This window comes from Manacus vitellinus, unplaced genomic scaffold (assembly GCF_001715985.3).
Source record: "Manacus vitellinus isolate BGI_N305 unplaced genomic scaffold, ASM171598v3 scaffold_145_pilon, whole genome shotgun sequence".
Lineage (NCBI taxonomy): Eukaryota > Metazoa > Chordata > Aves > Passeriformes > Pipridae > Manacus > Manacus vitellinus.
In genome coordinates, this window is record NW_021939037.1 from 89,884 (window position 1) to 111,758 (window position 21,875).

At 34.7% G+C, this 21,875-nt stretch overlaps 1 protein-coding gene across 2 annotated transcripts in view; it reads left to right on the forward strand.

Moving 5' to 3' along the window:
- KIAA0825 (KIAA0825 ortholog) overlaps window positions 1-21,875 on the forward strand; it is a 106,011-nt gene that overhangs the window by 80,351 nt on the left and 3,785 nt on the right. The window contains exons 14-19 of one of the 2 annotated variants that reach the window (XM_029958173.1): window positions 1,068-1,256; window positions 2,756-2,989; window positions 4,619-5,027; window positions 8,809-8,965; window positions 13,001-13,156; window positions 18,660-18,754. In XM_029958173.1, coding sequence (XP_029814033.1) covers window positions 1,068-1,256; window positions 2,756-2,989; window positions 4,619-5,027; window positions 8,809-8,965; window positions 13,001-13,156; window positions 18,660-18,754 — 1,240 coding nt within the window. The remainder of the gene's footprint in view (window positions 1-1,067; window positions 1,257-2,755; window positions 2,990-4,618; window positions 5,028-8,808; window positions 8,966-13,000; window positions 13,157-18,659; window positions 18,755-21,875) is intronic. The other variant, XM_029958174.1, reaches the window with a different exon arrangement.

Genomic DNA, 21,875 nt, shown 5'->3' on the forward strand with positions numbered 1-21,875 from the left:
AATTAGGTTGTTGGAATTCAGAGGAGAGTAAAATGAGATTTTTAAATTTTACAGCATTCTCAAGCCATTCATTCAAAGATAGGTGGAAAGCAACAGTGCCCCACTGTGATAGATTTTGAAGGCTGTTTGAATTGCTAGAAAAAACACAGTCTAGAAATTTAGTCTCTCCTATCTTTCTCCTGCACAGGTTGCTACAAGTAAGGACAGCCAGACTGGCAGAAAGCAAAGACATTGTGAAGCATTTTATTTAAATAATTTTTACAGAAACCTCCAGTTTTGCAAACTAGAAATTTAAATTAAAAGTATTTAATGGATTCTGGCTCTGTCATTTGTTACGATTGTTAACATCACAATGATATTCTACAAGTATGTGGGAAGCTGAGGTCTTTGACATTAGCACAAGTCAAAGCCATTGAGTCACATCGACTTCAAGAGCTTTAAACACATCACTATCTTTCAGCTGGGAGATTACTTTGTAGTGATTCTCAGAAACATCTGGAAATACATGTTTTATAAGCCATTACAGTCAACTCTATGAAAATCACTAGTTGTCTTTAAAATGTCTACCTTAGCAGGGCTGCGATTTTGTTTTGCAGAACTGTTTTATTCTGAGAAACAAAGGCAACACATTTGGGGAACTATGCAGCTGCTACTTTTTAAAATGTTATATAACTAGAGTTCTGTTGTTTCCTATGACCATAATACCAGTAAGAGGAATTAAGCAGTAATAGCTTTTGGACTGTAATTCTACAGAAGTAGTACAGTTTAATTCTGATTAATATTTAGTAAATAATTTCTAATTATATACTGAGTTAATTTTGAATTAAATAGGCATATTCCATAATTTGAAAACATACCTGAGTCTTTTTTTAATGGCTACACATAATTCAGGAAGACAGTCAACTGTCATTATGCAGAGGAAGACCAGATTTTAGTATCTGTAATGTTATTGCTGTTTAAAACATTATTCAGATTTAGTTTGCAGTTTGTTTTAATTAATGCTATCTATTACTGAGAACTTGAATTACTTGGAAATTATTTGAACTATGTTTTTGTTTATTTTGAAGGACATGAAGCATTGAATCGTGATGAACAAAGTTCTCTCTTAGAACAGATAAATAACAAAGAGCCTACTCTGATTGAAACAATCTTCACAGTATTGTCTTACTGCACTTTATCGCCCAAATCTCTTGGCATTGCTTTTGAGACCTACATGGAAAAAGAGCAGTTGTGGAATTGCTTATACAGCATGACAGGTACTTAATTTATTAATAAGCACTTAAAATCTGACATTAAACCCTGTTGGTTTTCAGACATGTAGTGAATATTTTTTTTTACCTTGATAAATCAGATAAAATGATGGTAGTTTATTTCAAAATTATAGTATAATTGAAGTGTTCTGTGCAATTGGGCCATGGTAGGAGTGATGAAAATTTTGAAGAACACAGAGGTTTAGGAGCAGTGTAGTCAGTGAGGAGTCTGATTACCTTAAGTGTCTGTCTTACCAGCAGGCTGTCTGCAGAACATTTCTGTAGGTCTCTACCAGTAAAGATTCTTTGTCTCTATGCATTAAGGATTCCAGACCTTTGGCATGATTTAAAAATAAGACAGCATTGAAGGAGAGCAGAAAAAGAGAAGGAAGCACTCCTTCTCCTACTGAGAGAGAAATACCCTGATGGGGATATAGACTCTGCTGTCAACAGGCAGAGAGCCTCTTGATTTTCAGTGAAGAGAGAGAGCTGCCCTAACAATTAAAGCAACTAAAACTGTCCCCAAGGAAAAGTAGTATTCAACCAGAAAAGAGGGGTGAGATTTAGAAGGGTGATATTGCAAATTATGCATTAAAAATAGGAAGGTTCACAGGAAAAGAAAGGAAGAAAATGGGAAAATGTAAAAGGAGAAATAGGATTATGAGTATCACAAAATAGAAAACAATGGTCATAAAAGTGCTCAGGTATTCCTCAGAGCAAAACAGGACTGCAAAAAATAGAAGTTTAAGGTGTAAGCTGAATTAAAACAGAAATGTTGCATGGGAGCTTCCAGAAAGACCATGATTAGATCAGCAAAAACCACAGAGAAACAAAAGTATGAGTGAAGGATCTAACATGTCAAAACACATCTCTGATATGCTCTGCAACACTCTTCCTGACAACTGCAGCTCCATAGCAAGGGAGAAACTACAGTTTGCTGTGGTATTAAGAATGTGGAGAAGATTGATACTTGTAATGTCAATAGCTGTACTTATGATGGTCTGTTTTCAACATGCAATCACTGATGACATGCTGTGTTTCTGTTGATGACTATTATTTGTATGTATTTTTGTTTCCAAGATACCTTTTCTTTCTTTGCAGTTCTCTAGTGCAACAGTTTGGGTATCTAATAAATGCAATTTCATTAACCCTTCAAAACAAGGAAATAGGAAAAAAGGTATATCTGTTTGTCTCATTGATGCCTAACAAGTAATTAAATGTTTTCCATATTAAAATGGAAGACATTAATCAGTTTAAGAGAAATGAGGATGAAGAAAATAAATGGAAATATTTTTTGTTAGTACTGTGTTAAGATGGTACAAGATGGCTATATTATTTTGCTTTATACTCTTTCTTTAATTTGTAACACACCAAAAGGTCTAATTTATTATGAATCATAATGTTGTTACTTTTCTTTCCATAAGAATTCTGAAACGCTTTTTTCTGAAACAGATTTACACAAATGACTACACTTACTGAATATTTAATAATTATTCCTTCTAAAGTTTCCAGTTGTGGTGAGTCAGAGCCAGAAGTTATCAGATGCTTGAAGTTGACTTTGATTAATTCAGTCAAGGGTGTAGTGAAACAGATTATTTCTTTGATGCATTCATGGGAGGCAACAGAAAACTATGGAACTTACCAGCACAAGCAAATAGTACCTGAAAGTTTACTGAAAACAGTTCCAAAGGAATGGAATTATACTCCTCGGGAAATGAAGAGAAAAGAATCTGGGAAATGTAGGTGACATTTATACTGTTTTATAAGTTTGTCATAAGAACTTGTTACACCTTTAATGCCTAAACTGGACAGTTAGATTTTGTGAGTGTTGTAGTTTGACAGTGAACAAAACAATTTCCAAACATCCTGTGGTGGTTGGGAGTTTTTTTAGTACTTCTTGTTAAAATTCAGTTATTCCTTCTTGAGGCTTACACCATGCATACACAAACAAGGTTTTGAAAATAATCAGTATTGTAGTACTGATAATAATAATACTGAAGATGTTTTTAGCATCTGGCAGTAATAGGGTGGGATTCAAGGCAAAGTAAAAATAGTGTCTATGCTTTGGTCTCAATGGCTATAACCAGTTTTCCTTTTCATTATCATCTCCTCAGTCATGATTGTTATTCATCCCAACTTTACAACATAGCAATTTATGTTTGAATAAAAAAACCCACTGAAACTGTTATAAAATATGCTACTGTCCGGTTGTTGAAACAGTTAGTGAAGAAAGAAATAATATTCACAAGAGGAGATATTTGGAAGGTGATTAGATATAAAGTTGATTTCTGGTATATATTTTTATAGTCTAGAGTGCCTAAAGCATCTGTCATTTCAGAAGGTTAACTTTTGGAAACATTTAGTCATAAATTATTGCCACCAAAATATTACCTGATTATTTTCAATACTGTAGTATCACTGTAGTATAGCTTGGCATGAATTTTTGAATATGTAGATTGTGGCCAAGCCAGGGCATCAATGCATTCTTTCTTTCCATACATGTTCATTTCACTGCACTCTCACCTTAGTTTAGAACTTGTATGGCTATTTTAGGTTATTGCTAAGCATAAATGGATATACAAACTGAGACATAAGGGTTAGGCTTAAAAACAAATCAGTTTTTCTGTGTGATATATAGAACAGATATGGCTTTTTTTTAAATTAAAAAAGTATTTAGAATGCGGGTGCAATGAGTTGGAGTTTTCTTGGATTGTTTGGGTTTTGTTTTGGTGTTTTTTAAAATCTTGGCTTAACTCCGTGTTGTGGATCACCTTTTACTATATTTTTTCATTTTAGATATGTCTTGGGTTTTGAGCAGCATATTTTCTGTAGTTACTTCTGTAGCTACTTTTAATATCTGGAATCTTTAAAATGTAGTGCTATCTAGTGTAGATGCTTATATGAAAGCTGATAAACTGAAATTGTTCAGGTCTGAACATAGGAAGAATTGATAGAAAACAAAAGATTATAAATGTAAGTAATATCCTGATACACTAAATGCAACGTTCCAGTCATGAAGTTGCAAAAGTATTATGATTCTGAAGACAACTTTTTACCATTCAGAATACCTGGGTGGTGTTTTTATCATTTATCCTGCAATGACCGTGTACAGCAAGACTAATTGTTAAGAGGGTCACAGTCTGAATTCTAAATTTTCTAGGTTCTCTGCTTTTAATTTGTGTAATTGTTTAGGTTTTGTGGGATTTACGTGCAGAAACTATAATAGAAGTCAAGCTCCACTGTTGAGTTCTTAAGCTTTTTACCCATTTTCAGTACAAAAGGAAGTTAGAAATTATCATACAACATTCAGAAGCATGCTGTGATAGAACTATAATGCTAATGTTAATCATATCTTTTCTATTTTTAAGGCTTCACAAGGCTTGCAGCTCAGGCAGTATCTATTGTAATCAGCAAGTTACCTACAGTGATTGCATGTTTGCCTCCCCCAATTAAGTACTTCTTTTTTCTGGCTGAGAGAAAAATGTCAAGAAACTTTGCTGAATTGAAGAAAGCTGGTCTGCTTGTCTGGAACTTGATTCTAATTATATGTCGGATATTTGAGGATGGAAATACTGCAGAACTTTTAACAGGTGCAACACTTGACAGATGGAGCAAAGAAAAACTCAGTTTAGTTCGTGTGTGCTTAGAAAGTATTATGGGAAAACAGAAAAGTGGTCCTAAGCAAGTGACCCAGAAGATTATACAAAACATTGAACAGCAGAGACCAAACTGGATTGAAAGCCAGTTGCTGAAGGCAAGAAAATTGAGCACAGACTGGTAAGAACATAGTACTTTTCAAATGCTGGTTGCTCTTTATTTTACTGGATTATTGGCACATTTATGGCTATTGTTTAATTTGAAAAAATAAGAGATGAGCAGTGATCTTATATTGATGGCTTTATACCATGTGTTTGTAATTAATTGTATTGTTGAAACAGTAAACCATGGTTGTTTCGTCAAAACAGTGTCTTCTAGTACTACAAAATTTCATATTTTCGTGATGATCCAAAAATCTGGACAATTCTTGTATAGAAAGATACAATTCTTGTATCTTTCAAAATGTGAACAAGTGCTAAATATATTTGTAATTCAATTTTGCTATGGTGAATAAATTAAGAGGGACTATGAAAAGCTGTCAGTGTTCATTTGTGAAAAAAAAAGTGAGCATACTTCATTCTAAAATCTTATCAAGCCCTCAGGGCAAGTAGATTATATCAAAACAGAGAATACCCTGCTGTGGCTTTCTGAGAAAATACCAGTCTTTCCTTCTGGTTTAACATTAAGGTCTGAGTGTTTTTAATCCTTACAGGGATTTTTCAAGGAGTTGTGTACATGTCAATGTGTTCCTAGTCCAGTCTAATTTAATATTGTAGTCATGTATCATTCTGTAAAAATACTGTTCATCAATTTTCCAATATGAGATTTATTTGAGTTACATGACTTACTGAATTAAGTTGTAGCTACTGAAAGTAAGATTGCTGCTTTTCTCAATGAATATTCTTGAAGGTTGTGGTCATTGCTATCCTGACAGTAACGTTTGGATTTGTGCTTATAAACAAAAGATATAGTGATTGCAGGCTTTCATTCAGTGCTTTAAAGGGCAGTATCCTATTTCTATGAGTAGTCAGTTAATGTGAGTAGCACTAACCAGTAACAGTGTCACACAAATGCTCATTGACATTGACCTTTGTAATATTTACTTTTCTATTTAATTCTAATTTACATGCTCTAATCCAGCGATTAAGATTGAAACCAGATGCCAGTGACTGAAAGAAGTGTACAATAAAAAACCCATAATGATAATATGTAAATTGATAGTTAACAGAAAGGTTCCATAACACAATTTTTAATGTCACTGAGAGAATAGGTAGTTCTTAAAAAATACAAATGGAGGATAAGACAATTTTGTGGATAACCTTTAAAAACTAAAATTTTAGCACTTCTTCTGAAGCTGAGAATTTTAAGTTAATATACTACTCTGTTTTCTTGCAAACTGCAGAAATGTTGTATTATATATTAGGTATCAGTCTGTGGAAAAGGAATGGGGGAAAATGTTTCCTATATGTGTACAGTGTCAACAAAAGAGAGAACTAGCTTGTGACTAGGGCTGCTAATTTTAAGCTTAAGATAATGAAGAATGCATTACCTGTTCTTTAAATGAGTAGTTGAAATTGAGTCTTCTGACTTCAGTTGCATTTCTGCAATAGAATTCTAATGTAAACATTATTTTTCCATTTTTTATTCAAATATTATTAGTCAATATCTGGGGGAAAAAAAGGATCCAGTGTATAAAAAGATGAGATATGCAATGTAGAGATAAATATTGTTATGAATGCTTATTATAAAGCTAATATATTAAAGCTGAAATTCAAATAGTCAATTAAAGTAAGTAACGGTCACATAATCATTAAACTAAAAACAATCAAGGGGAGACTTATGATGTTCATGTGATTTCTTTGGAACAGAATGACCATATTGGAAAATCTAAGTTGGTGTTATATAACCCTTTCCTAATTAAAGGATTTTTTGGTGTAGATGTATGCACATGCATATGTACATTTGTAGTTTTAAATGTTTGTGGACTTCTAATAGATACAGTGTGTGAAAGAAAACAAAAACTATAAATTTCAAAAATTTATTTGAGATTCACCTACATAGGTGTGGAAACAAAGTGTGCCGAGTTTTTATAAGCAAAATTCTTACTTGATTTTGTGTTACGTTATTGTTATCAGGACTGCTACTTACATAAAAAGTCTAAGTTATGTATGGGTTCTTCCATTGTGGTGTAAAAATTTAACTTAATTTTTAAGAAAATTTTTAAAATAATAGTCCTAATTGAAAGGTTCAGAAAGTGGTAGTTGCACACATGTCCTGTTTTATGTATTGCCTGAAAGCATTACTATTTATTAAAATAGCCTTCATTTTATGGTAGCACCAGAGCTGTAAACAGTCATATTAGATTCTGAAGAACACATGTCCTGAGAAGAAAAGAAATGTCTATCTTTGCAAAGTAATTTGTTGAATTGAAGATTATTGTTTTTCATCATGATGACCCTGACCTTGCTGTCTGGGTGAATATACAGATTAAGATGAATGCAGTTATTCCTTGGCTGAGGTCTGCCTCTTTCAGGGCACATTCTTCCTAATGACATGATTGATAGGCAGTCCCAAATCCAGAGAGGAAGTCATTAATCATAGTGCTGGCTGAATCCAATCATCTGCTTCACCTGCACAGTGATGGGCAGTAAAGGATACCATTTGGGTGCTAGCACTGATACACTCCTTTGTCAGAGGTCCTCAGCTAAGAATTTGGACAAGAAATTCAAGTTGTATCTGTACATAGCATCAAATATCAGCCTTAAGTGTGCTTTAATTTTAAAGATCAATTTCTTTTAAGCTTTTCTATAAAATACACCATAATAACAGATTATCACTTACTTCCATTCAGCAGAGAACAAAATTATAGTTTATATTTTGAAACTCTTTGCTCTGTAGGACATTCTGAAACTACATGTGGAAACAATACCAACTTTAATGTCCAGCAGCTGTGCAGCATTTCAGAGACCCTGCAGGTCAAACAGCAACTCTCAGCAGAACTGACTTTGTAATTATGGCACACTTCCAACGATATACTGCAACCACAGTGTTTCGGGGTGTGGGCGTTTTTTTGGGTTTTTTTTACTTCTAAACCAATAAAATATTGATTTTTTTTTTAAATTCCAAATGTTTTTTTTTTATATTTTCAATTATACTAATAACAACTGTAGAAAGAGTAATATATTCTTGTTGGTGTTTCGAGTTCATGACACATATGTGTCAAGGTGCAAACAAATACCTGTGTTACAGCTCTAGTATTTGAGGAAAAAATCGTTTTCATACTTCTTCTTTTGTAGACTTGGTCAATAACAATACTGTGCTGGTATTTTATGCTTGTATGCAGAGAGAGCAGTCTGGGAATGATCAGAAATTTGAATGCACAATTTTGAAGGCACTTAGGAATGTCATCTTCAGATTTTATTTGGTGTCAGTTTCACACAAATACAAGAAAAATAAGGAACAGTACAGGGCAAAAAGTTCAACAAGTGGCAAATAGGTACCTTTTAAATGGTTAACAACATACCAGTGGGAAGAAAAAGACTTCACTTTAAAACTTCTAAGCTATACTTAGAGTAATGGCTACCTTTCTGACACGTTAATTAGGCTTTAATATGTGCAGCGACAGGCAAAGAAAAATGCACAAAAGATCGAATGCAAATGCCATTTCTAGTAGCAAAGATACTTCTCTAGTGGAAAAGAAAACTAAAAAATATTTGCTGCTTGTATATCTTTAGAGTAAAGAATGTTTCATGTGTTCATTTTTTCCAATTAAAGTGATTAAAATTAGAATAATAATGTGATTTGGCGTGTATTATGTATGTATATGAGATATATGTGGAACATTTCTGGAAGCCAAATATTTCTAAGTTTTTCTTAGCATGTAGTTTTAGCTGAGTTTGTATTAATATTTTGATTTTTAGAAATTTAACTTAGGACTCTTCCTATCTTTTCTGTATTTTAGTGCCTCAGACACAGTAGAAGGTGCAACGTTAGAGGAAGGAGGTATTGCATTTGGATTCACTGAGCAGAAAATAAACATGATGGTCCTGGATATCTGCCACAAACCAGGTGGCAGCGAGTACCTGAGGCAAATTTATCACATCATCCAGCTCAATGAGGTAGGGAAATGGCCTTTTCACCGAGCAATTAGGTGTGTACTGGCCTGGGGCAGCGTCTGCTGGCAGTTAAGGGTTAGTCAAGGAGGTGATAATGGTTCTTAAAGTCGATATGAAATCCTATATTGTATTGTAATAAAATCCATTCAGTTTAGACTTTTCTGTGTTTCTATAGAAAAGATTACTTTATAGGAAACACTATGGATTTTATTTAGGTACTTAGACAGTAGTATGGCTCATAAACTTCCTTAAGTTTCGTATTGTAGACCACAGACACATTTTAGGAGTTCGAGCACAGTAAAACCACTAAAAATTGAAAAAAGGAAGCAATTGTTGAAAAATTGACTGTTATGAAAAGTAAAATTAAATGTGGTAAATTAACTCTTCTAATTTAAAAAACAAACAAACACTGTGGTTCTGCTGAGGAAGTAAATGCATCCACATGAAATCTTACTTCATCTAGACAACTCTATTCAGCTGAAGTGCTTTTGAAGTTACAGTCAAGAAATTCAGTTTTGTTTTCTGCTCATGGAATTTTAACAGCGTAGAAGAATTATGTCATTATTTCTAAGGCTGTAATGAATTGCCCCAAGTTACCAAAAACATTCTGATTTTATTCACTGAAATAAGCACAGGTTTGCTTAAATTGTATGATAACACAGATCTACACAGCTTGATTCAGAAAGTTCTGTTTATTAGCTTTAATTACTAAATTAGTATTCCTTGAATGCATAAGCAGGCCCTGTTAAGACCACTGCAGGTGTACAGAAGTGTTTGTAATAAAATGCAAAAAAATGCAAATATAGGCAGAGACTAGGATTTTTCTTTTTTAAAAAAATGATAGCATAAAAACCCAATTAGACAGTTATGTCTATATGAATGCCATACAGAACATCTTAGTACTGTCACTGTGCTGCTGAAAATGAGATCAACTGTTTAGTTCCTAACTATAGGCTTAAAAACAATCTTTATGCATCTGCATTTGGAAGCGTTAGAAGCATGTATGTAGAAATGGCAACGTAACATTAATACAGTACAGAATCTTTTCAAGTTTCATGTCAAACAATTAACTGGTTTGGGAAGTGAAGTGAAAATTATTACTGTAATAAACAAAACCTTTTCACCTGGAGCACATTCAGGATTACTCTTAGGTATAACAATGAGGAAAAGATGATGAGCAAGACCTCCAAAAATAGCATGTAGTCCAGCAGTTAGGGCAGTCGCCTAGGGACAGGATATGCAGGCTCAGATCTTTTTTCTTCCTGGTTTAGATCAGGGAATTGAATCTGCATCTCCCACATCCAAACTAAGTCCCCAAACCTCTAGACCATTAGCTACCAGCATGGAACTCCTTCTTTTTCCCCTGTTGGAGTTGTTTTACCATGTAGAAATTGCTGTAAAAATGCATTCTGTAACTTTTAGGGTCAAAAATAGAATCATACTCTAGTTGAAGGAATAGGATGCACATACTGGGTTTTGGAGACCTGATCCAAGATCCAACTCCTGTGAGTATTCAGTTATTTATACAAAGTGGAGCAGCTCTAATAGGAGGTAAAAAGCTGAGAGAATTTGGTGGAAGAGGGACGTCAGCCTGACTTTCCACATCCCAGGTGTCTCTCTTTGAATTTCTGAAGCAAGAGCTTTGTTAATTATAGAACATTTCTTAGTGGAAAAAAATGTATTTAAAAAAAAAAAAAAGAGATCCTGACCAGATTGACTCGCAGAAGGACTTAACTGTGTTAGTTTGAATTGCCTTTGAAACCATTACAAAACATTTTAATGCTGAAATTATGTTTAATAGGCCTGACTATCAAGAAAGAGCCTTGGTTGTCTGTTCAAAGATTCACCCTTTTGTTTAGAGACTCCTTGAACTGTAAAGGGATTGTGTTCTTAAAATTAGTTTGGAGATCTTTATGCTCCACTGCTTAGTAATTGTATATGAGAACAAAATGTCGAGACAGAAAATTGTCTTCTTAAAAATATTCCTTAGAAAAGCAGGTGAAAAGGGATATGGATTCTTGGAAACTGTATTTGAAAATAGAGATATGATGTTATAAAGTACTGTAGTACTCAAAACAGCCTACAGTCCTTCATGTATTTATTAAAAATAATAATTTTTAAAAGCATTTTTTACTAATGGCAGCCAAAGAGAAAATTCTTTTGAGGTGTCAAGATCAATAACATTCTGTCTTCTTGGTTTCATGCACAGTCAGTGCAGTGAGGATATAGTTCACATGTTTACACATGTGATTTAATATTTTCACATTTTTGAAACATGACCCTTTCAGAGCATACAATATGTACTATACTAAGGAGATCTTAAAATAATATATTTACCATTGTTGAATAAGTGTCTTCCTGAAAACATAAATCCATAGTATTCCAAAGACAGAAAAAACCTGTAGTGGGGGGTGAGCTGTATACCACTTGAATTGTTCAAACCCTAGCAAGCATGGACAGATATTTCCGTATTGCCTCTGAAAAACTGACATAATGTGCTTCTACTGACTCTGTGTCATCCAGAGGGCTGGGTTGCTTTAGTACTGTCTACAGATTTTGTGAAAATGTGTACATGGAAGCCAGTAAGTTTATGAAAATTTGATAAATTTATAGAAATAGCTTTTAAATAACATCCTTCACAATAATTCTAAGACCTTTTTTTATGGCATCAAGTCATGAATGAGTGGGGAAAACCCAGATATTTTGGAAGGCTGAAAAAATATAGGTAAGAGATTTAGCGTGTGTTTTCACAACTGGTTTGTGATGTTGTTTTAAGTGAAAAAAGCTCATTTTTTTCCCTTTTGTTGTTTGTTTGTTTGTTTTTGTTTTGGGTTTTGTTTGTTTGTTTAAAATACACTAGGACGATTTTGCAATTGTCTTGGTCAGTCCTGACTTTTGACTGCAATCAGCAGAGAGAGGCATCTCTTGCCTTTGAGCTTTTCCACTCCTAGGCCCCCCTTTGTATTCATATTAGAAATTGTGAGGCTTATTTATCTGCATGAAACCTTTCTTTTTTTCTGGCTAGTTTCACAACATATCTTAGTGCCAACACAAGAGAGAAACAGTGTGTGTGGATTGAAAGGGAACTTGTGCCTTTCAGGCCAGGCCACAGCTGGATAAGTGTAAAAGAATGATCAAATTCTTCTTTTAGAAAGACCCTCTGAGGGACACAGGGTGCCTTGGCAGGTAGTTTACATGTTCTTTTGCCTCAGTAGCAGTGCAAATAAGAGGAGCATTTGCTCCCATCTTAATGAAGACTCACCTGGAGTATATGCTTGGTGTTATGGCAATCCTATCATTATGGACTTCATTTTAATAACAATAAACTGCTAAATCACTGTAGTTCTTCCAGCACATAGATGTGTAAATGTTTCATTATCTAGCTCTTCATAAAATGGTTCTATTTAATCAAAACACTTCATTGGCATGCAGTGATGATTTATTTACATAGTAGTTGAAGAAGTGAAAACAGGAAAGATTGTGTCCAAAATAATCATGCATCTGTTACACTATAGTTTCTAAAATTGCCATGTAAATAATAAATTACTTCTAGTCTTTGAATGCTTAAATAGTTAAAAATACCTTTGAAAAGTGAAGTGGGAGAGTATTTATTTCCTGTGTTTAAATAACTGGTTAGAGCATGTTCATCAAACAATTGATTTGCAGTCATGTAGTAACTATTGAATTTTGTTCAAGAAGTTTAATAGAAAGTAATAAAAAACATTTGTTGTTCACTTCCACTAACATATATATATATTAAATGAGAACTTATATGCAGAATGTGATTACAATTTCCAAACAATAGCTTAGATTATTCCGATTTGCTTCAGTTGGATGTTCTTGGAGGTTATTTCTTGTTTGCTGTAAAATGGTGATACTCTTAAAAAGGTTTCTATTTCTAAGAGATTGCCTATTCCCTACTGTATTATAAGGAACTTTTATCAAGCATACTGTAAAGTTATGCTTGAAAGGTAGGTAAATTTCGCTTAGAAAGCTAGGTCACCTATAGTGTTCTGTGGTTGCTTTTTGTTCCAAAAGGAATATTTGAAAGACCAGCTGTCTTGTGAGAATTCTTCTGAAGATGGTGTTACGTCCAGTCAATGCCTGCCTTTGACGCTGAAGGGCAGAGAAGAGCAGCCTGTCTTCAACCCTTTCCAGGTGTACAGACAATCTTGTGCAAAAGTGTTCAATCAGGTTTGTGAAAATCTGAAACCTTGGTTATAGCATAATTTTTACTTGTCAGTCTTATTGCGATAATGACAGATACTGAATTTATGAAAATGGAATTAATTACATGCGTGCATGTGATGAAGTGCGAAGGAATATTATTACTCGGGAATCTAATGAGGGTACCCTCTACAACAGCATGATCTTCAAAAAGCCATTATTGTCCTTTTCGTTTATCAGAATTATTGCACGTAGGAGCAATTTGCATTTACTTATACCTTCTGTGTCCAGTATAGTGAAGGAAAGCCCATAAGCAGCAATGACATTTATTACATGTGTGCAATGGTACACAGGGTTGGTCTTAATCCTTTTAAAGTCATGGCAAAACTCCAAATGCACATTTAGAATTTTCCTGATGGGTCTTTCGCAGGATTGTCAGTTAAGTAAAGGATACTTTGGAAATACAGAGATTTTACAAAACGGTGATACTAAGCAGAGGTAAAACACAAAAGCATGAAAGCATCCATTTCTCCATTTTTCCTTAAGTCGTGGTTGTAATATGTAAAGGATTATAATTTATTTATAGAATTTAGTTTTCTGACAATGTAACAGAAAAGAGATCTGGTTACCTAAATCTCTGCTGAAGTACCTCATGACCAATTCATTACACAAAATGGTATATAGTTTCTGATAGCACTTAAAAAATCTTATACCATTATTTCTCATATGTTCTTAATACATGATCTGTCATTTTGATTCTGGCCCTCAATTCAAATATTTGAAAAGAGATGGTATTACAGTGGTGTGAAATTCACTTTACAGATTTGTGGTAGAAAGGCATCCTTTTTTCAGCACCGGTGTGCTTATACACGGAGTAATCTCCTTTCCCAAGTTTGACTATTTTGGATTATTTCACCAGTTATATTGTGGCAAAATATACTGTTTTCTCTTACTTGTTTAATGAATGCTTAATCATTGTCGTGTTCCAATATCCTGAAAAAGATGAATACTAACTCTACAAGGCTTCTCACTCCAGAGAAACATGCTTTATAGAATCATAGAATCAACAGAATCATACAGTGGTTTGAGTTGGAAGGGACCAGAAAGAAACACAGAATCACAAAATGGGTAGGGTTGGAAAGGACCACAGTGGGTCTTCTGGTCCCACCTCCCTGCTCAAGCAGGCTCATCCTAGAGCACATTGCACAGGATTGCATCCAGACAGTTTTTGAATATCTTCAGTGAGGGAGACTCCACAACCTCTCTAAGAAATCTGTTCCAGGGCGTGATTACTCACACGGTAAGGAATTTCTTCCTCGTATTCAACCTAGAAAGCCAACTGTATCCTGGGCTGCATCGAATGAAGTGTGCCCAACAGGTCAGTGGTGGTGATTCTGCCCCTCTACTCTGCTTCAGTGAGACCCCACCTGAAGTGCTGCATCCAGCTCTGGGGTCCTCAGCATGGTAAGGACATTGACCTGTTGGAGCGAGTCCAGAGGAGGACCACCAAAATTGTTAGAGGGATGGAGCACCTCTCCTATGAAGAAAAGCTGAGAGAACTGGTATAGAGAAGGCTCCAAGATGACTAACTGCAGCCTTCCAGTATCTGAAGGGAGCCTACAAGAAAGATGGAGAGGGACTTTTTACAAGGGCATGTAGTGACAGGAGAAGGGGGAATGGCTTCAAATAGAGTGGGTTTAGATTAGGTGTTAGGAAGAAATTCTGCACTGAGGGTGATGAGGCACTGGAACAGATTGCTTGGAGAGGTTGTGGATGTCCCATCCTGGAAGTGTTCAAGGCCAGGCTGGTTGGAGCTCTGAACAACCTGGTCCAGTGAAAGGTGTCCCTGCCCATGGCAAGGGATTGTAGCAAGATGATCTTGAAGGTCCATCCCTTCCAGCCCCAACCATTCTATGATTCTATTCTATGATTCTATTCTATGATTCTATTTCCCAGTGATATTGATAATGATATTGATAATAATGATATTATTAAATAGCTTAATTCCCTTTACCATAAAATTGCGGATTTATTAAGTAGCGTGGAAATGTCGATTTTTATACTAGTGATCAGTATAGATGAGAGTCTGGTTTCCTGTGAAGACTGTTACCAGTGCCTTTAGAAGGTGCCAGAGTACTGGCAAGGAACAATTATTCTTCTCAATAGATGTATTTGTTCTTAAATTCATTTGTAACTGATTGGCAACTGCCATGAAGCTTAGGAGTTTATAATCCATGATTAATTTTTTATTTTCTTTGTCGTTAAGTGGATATGTTTTTAATACATCAATCTACATTTTTTCCTTTTATATAGAGGATATATACTCTTGTTCTAGAGCAAAACAATCTACTAGTTTCACAACACATTTTGTCAATTAATTGATTATGTATTGCTTTTTAAAAGTTTTCTCTTAGAAGGGCCAATTGGAATACACTTGGTAATAGTGCCTAGTGCTTCAGCTCTAAACAGAGAATGTATGTTACACTATGTATGTGGCCTATCATAACATGTAAAATGTATTACACCAAATATATTACATAACTATATAGGAACATGTCTACACTGTGCAGTGTAGATATACTCTTAGCTTCCTCAGTAGATGATTTCTTAAAATAAGTTAATTCAAAAGCTTTCCAAAAGATAATTGTTAGTAAACATTTTATGTATTGTTTGTTAGTATAGGTAAAAATCACTGTACAGCAGGGTGATTTACTTTTTTGGTTGAGGAATACATTTAGTGAAGGTAACTCAGTGTAGAGCTGCAGTGGGAGCTGCAGATTGAGCTCTGGGTGAGAGAAATGGTGGGAACCCGAGTCAAGAGGCCTTGAACTGGCCGAGTATCTTTGCACAACAAAGGGCATGGGGACCTGTGGCACCGGCCAGGTGACCGGACACTCAGAGACAGCAGGAGCCATTCCACTCAACTGGAATACACTGGGCTATCCAGCACTTAGACTGTGAAAGTATAAAATCCTGGGTAGTCCTTTATTCAAAGTCCCTCCTTGGGGGAACCCAGCTGAAGCTGTTATTTTGTTGTTGCACTGTGATAAAATTATTTAAAGGACCCAGATGTCTGAGACTGCTGTGGAAAACTTTGTTTGACTGCGTGAGAGTGGGGTGTGCAGGGAGTCAAGTGGGGAACCCATCGACTCTCTGAAACTGCCTGCTGCAAAGTGGTCTCAGTCCCAGCTGTTAAAGTCTCTCATGGTGGTGGAGTAACTGACAGAGTGGCCCTGAATACAGGAAAGCTTCCTTAACTTTGTTCTAAAGTTTTGTGATATTGTCCCAATTGTGTCAAATTTAGCAAGGTATTTAATCATAGTTTCTATGAATTTTACTGCTCCTGAAGCAAAGATCACCGAACCACTATTTTGAGATCAACTCTAGCATTTTTGTTAATGATATGTAAATTTCTTACCTCCAACACTCTAGTTCAGTAGCTGATTTTAGGAAGTGTGTAATTTCTGTTAACAATTTAACCGCATCATTCTTACATTTCTGTAAAAATCTTGAATAATCACCATCTGGTTCTCGTCACTTTGTTGCTCTTGGTTTTATCTGTTTGTCCTGACACCTTAATCTCTGTCAGTGCTACTGCTCCTCTATTGTCTAATAAACTAGGATATGCAACTCCTCAACAAATGCTACAAAGGAACTATTTTCCTTTCTTGAAGTGACTTTTATAAAACTGATCCTTTATTTTTTCCACAGAAGTGATCAGTCTGATGGACTGAATTTTTATCAGGTTTACCTATAAAATTTTGTCTTTGTTTCCATGATTGTTGCTACTGAGTGTTTAGCTTCTCCTTTTTATCCCTCTTGATTTTACAAGTATTTCCTCCATGTTTATTTATCTGCTTTTAATTCAGTGTAGTGTGTAGAACAGTGTCCTGTTTTCTCCTGTGTTCTTCTTCTTGTACTGTTCTCTTAGTGGACTCTTTTACCCTTATTTCTGGTTTATCAGGTGTTCACCATTTCTTCTTCATTCACTTTCCACTTTCACACTCTTTTGTTCTTTCTTTAGCTACCCTTTTTTTCCATTTGTACTCTGTATTTCACCCTTTTTTTTTCTACTTTACTTTAAAGTGCATGTCTGAGATGAGGGTTAGGGAGTAAATTAAGTAAGGAAAAGGAAAGTAATAAAATAAAGATGGAATGAATAGGGAGGATTGCACTGATTCTGTTCTCCCAGAAGATCTAAGTGCTGTCTGTAAGAAGGCAAAGATGCACTGCAAGTTATACTTTACTATATTTAGGTTTATTTTCACTGTTTTGAAAAATCATCATGAAAAGATGAAACCCTCTAACACTACTTTTTAAATGTTAGTGAGCCAGGTGTTGCTTTATTCTGGCCAGAGATAGGTAGTGAATCATTCCAACTACTTACGTCCCTTTCAAGACTTTTCATGTATTTATACATTTTGGCAAACAAAGAAATTAACAATCCTTGGTTCTGAGTTACACAATTCTCTTCACTTAATTAATATTCTCTCCTTTATTGGCTATTGGTCTGCATTCTTTGGTCCTGTTATCATTCTTCCTTAGACAGAGAGTCTCCAACTTTCAGGCTGTAATGTCTTTGTTATCCCCTCTGTATCCTCTGGTTACTCCAACATGTCTTTGAAGGACCAAAAATTGTAACATCCTGGATGTCCAATCCTCAGTTCCCTTAAGCTTTGTTTATTGAAGCTTATCAGAACTAGTCCAGAGAAACTCAAATCTTTGCTGATTTCAAGATCAAACCACCAAGAGTCCGTAAAAAGAAACATAACCACTTGCTACCATTAGTTAAAGTTTAGGAAAGTTATATCATTCGCAACATCACAACAGTAATTTTTTAATTATTTCCTCCCACGAATGTTAAATTCTAGTCACTACTAAACTATTGCTGACAATGAAAAGTAATATTATTCAACAGGACTTACTGTTTTGTAAACAAAATAATGTTATGTGTGGTCTTTTGGCTGCCCGCAATTATTCTAGATTGCTTTTATTACTAAATAAACAATATGGAGTTATATTTGTTCATATTGTGTAGGTGTACTGCTGTTTATAATAACTATCTGGTGACTGGAGTGCCTTACAAAACAATAGGCAACCAAACCTTCACGCTAATTATGATACAGGTTACATCTTGAATTCCAGCTACACCGAGTTTTTAATGACAAACTCTTCACCGACAGCAGAAAATAAAAATTGCTGTTACAAAACTGTTTTGCTTTTCGGACAAAGAGTCAGCTCTCAGACGAAGTGGTTGGGCACAATGCCATTAACAGTTGAAAGAATAAAAGTTCAAAAAAATGATTTATCTTTTTGTAAACAATGGCTACATCCCTAAATGATTTATAAACTAATTGCCATCTTACTGAAATAAAACTTCTCTTCTGTGGACATGATTGATGTCCTCTTTCTAAGTCCTGGTTCTAGACACCCCCTCCTTCTTGGTTAGTATATCACAGCTGGAGCTTTAATGTACTGATCACGTTAATGCTGATTAATAACTAACTAGCTTCTTTCTATGTATCAACAGTCAGCCAGTACTGAATGGAACTGGGATTGGTCAAACTTGCTGCCAAGTTGCTTGGGATTGAATCAGATGACCTTCAGGGTGCTGCTGACACACAGGTAATGGGATTTTGGCAAATAATCATGCTTTCCTCTTATGTTTTTGACTTTATGATAGCCAGTGTACACGGGGTTTATTGGTGAAATTTGTAAAATATATTTTGCATTTCTTTTAGAATATGCAATATTAAAATGGAGCTACTTTTTTTCTAGTGTATATAATCCATACTCAGATGGTTTTTGATTCCTATTTTGAGGAATCTAATATGTTCTTCCTGTCTGAGACAGAAGGATATGAATGTGTGTTGATGTTACACTTAAATAATGCTTTAAAAAGAAATTAGGAACTTTTGCAAATCTGTTCTGATCAGGGAGATTTCAGCACAAAATTTAGAGCATGTTTACTCAATTTGCAAGGTATCTTAAATTTGTTTGGGGGCATGACAAGTGTAGCTAGAAAGTGTTTCCTTAGTAGTTTTTAATTAATGAAAATTATTTTAATATTTTATTGCTTTTTTACCTGTAAAATTTAACTACTTAATTTTTAGGCAGATATATTTACTGCAAAATTAACACTTGTTAAATTCAGAAACAGCAACTTATTAAGTTCAGAAAATTTTAGGTGGAAAAACTGGGTATTTTACTAAAATATTTCCCACTTACGAAAACTGGAAAATTTTCATGTTGCAAACTAGACATTCCCTCCTTAATTCTGAACCCTCCTGATGATACCTAATATGGTCCTACAATTCATCTTTTAAACTGAATTGTTTCTCTATCTAGAAACCAGAGTAACAATTTCAAAAGTGTGTCAATTTGCATGTTAAAAATGTTGTAGTTTTTTTATTCCATTTTCTCAATTTATCACTAGCAGTCTTACACATTTACTTCTTCCTTCATTTCATATATAAAATATTTGTAGAGTCTATTTCTAATCTTCTTTTTTAATTTTGTTAAGTTTAATTTTTTCCCCACACAAATTGTTCTTTCCAAAATTTTAATGCAATTGCCCAAAAAAATCCTGCTGGCAGAAATTTGCTATTCAGTTCTCCTCTCAATGTCCAGTGTTACCCACTACCAGGCAGAATGTGAGACTTCACAGACTTTTTGATCTGTACCCAGTAGTCTTATTTTTATGTTAAATGACAGAGACAATTCAGTATTATTTTTTTTTCTTTGATGGTTCTCCTCCTGATTGCTATTTCTGCATTGAAAGTGAAGTAGTTTGTCCTTTTAACATTGTCATGGAAGGTCTTAGAATCAGACTGGTTCTTGAACTTCCCTTCATGTTGATGTCATCAATATAAGCCAAATGGAGCAGAGGGTTGCTGTGATTTGTAGAGGGAACGTTTTACATGAACATTTCATCTGCTCTGTTCTCTTGAAACACATTTTATTTTTCTTTTGATCTCTTTATAGAGTTTAGAAAGAAGTCATGTATATGCCTTCTCTGTCCTTCTCTCTATTTCATGCCTTTGTCATATCATCTACTGTTGCTTTTTTTTTTTTAATTTAATAAGTGCCCTAATTGTTGTCATCCTTCCTAATTCAAAAATGTCTCCATTCATTGCCCTTCTGCATGGTATGGAAATTCTCATCTAGAAGTGGCATTATGCAAGCCATTAATGATTAGCTCATGGATTTATTATTTTAACCACTCTACTTTACAGACCAACAGATTGTTTAAATCCATTGTGATGATTAACTAGAATTGCTGATCCAGTATCTACCATAGTGACCAGTATCTCCAACACAACTTGTCTTTATGTGACCCAATTTTTAGCATAGTTAATGTATGTCTGCACATATTTTCCTGCTGACTAGGACAGTTCTAGCTGATCTTGTGACTACTCAGGCAACCTTTTGCAGTGAGACTCAGGTGAGCACTATCTTTTGGTGATGCTCCATGATCCTTCCTAGAATTGCATAAGTTTCAGCCATCTTGTGCTCAGGAGTTAACGTTCAAGCTGAATAAGTGTGTGATTATTTTGACCTCCCGTTTACAGTGGACCCATTTCATTTCTACTATTTACCTCCTGAGATGAGTTAAACAAAACCAAGGGCAGTACTTGAACTGTGTCAGAACCATAAGTTTATAAATTGGAGTGCCATAATATTTTAATTATTCCTTCTTTGACACATGCTAAAGGCTTTCCCTGATCAGTTACTTCTCTTCAGGCAAAAATATTTTTTATCAATTCACAGTGATACTGGAGAGATATATTTCCTTTTTTCATGTTAAAGAGAAAATACTGTCAGTTGCATATGAAATAAAATAAATACTGTCTACTCTGGCAGAAAAAAAAGTGAAAATGCTTAGGGGACTCATTTACAGTGGAAATGCTCCCCTAACCTACTTAATGACTGAGTTAGGTGAGAGGGGGTTATGAGAGCATTGTCTCAGAGCCAGCAAGTGTTAAGCGAATTAATTGGTTGGTGGTTAGGGGAAAGTAAAAGTGTTTTAGGACTGGTTAAAAAGGGAATGAATTGTTGTCTACTACTCATTGCTGGCTCCACACTACTGTGTGGATCTAATCCACACATTCTTATAATCCTCAAAGTAAAAGCATTAAGATAGATTTTTCAAATTAAAGATGTAGATAGTTAATGATATTATTTTATTTCAAGGTTATAAAATATAGAATGCTATCAGAAGCAGTAAAGAGTAACATGGAAAACCTAATGTTCATCTGTGTTCACAATTAATACCTTTAGATTATGTAAGAAACTCTTCCTACAGGAAGAAAAGGGAAATATAAGGGATTTCTTTCCTTTCTAGTTTTACTTTTGTTTTTTTTTTTTTTTACAAACATATATATAGGTAGTTTGAACTACGAGAGTAAAAGTTAAAACATACCTTTCAATAATACCTTTTAATATTGTCTGTTAACATTCAACTAACTTATGAACTTGTCTTACCCAAGTTTTAGAAAATATCCTGCATGCTTACACAGATGCATGCTGCTTTGTTGGATCTTGGAACTCACCTGTACATCCTGAGACATTTCAATACCAAATGGGAGTTCTTTACGTCTAATACATGTATTAAAGTGAGAAGAGCAATTATTATTTAATTCACCTGTATCTCAACTTTTAGTTACTGATCTGCTCATAAAGCAAAAGTTGTTATTGTCTGGCTAAATCAGCATGTTGAAAATGTTTCTGCAGTTTAGTGTAGCAA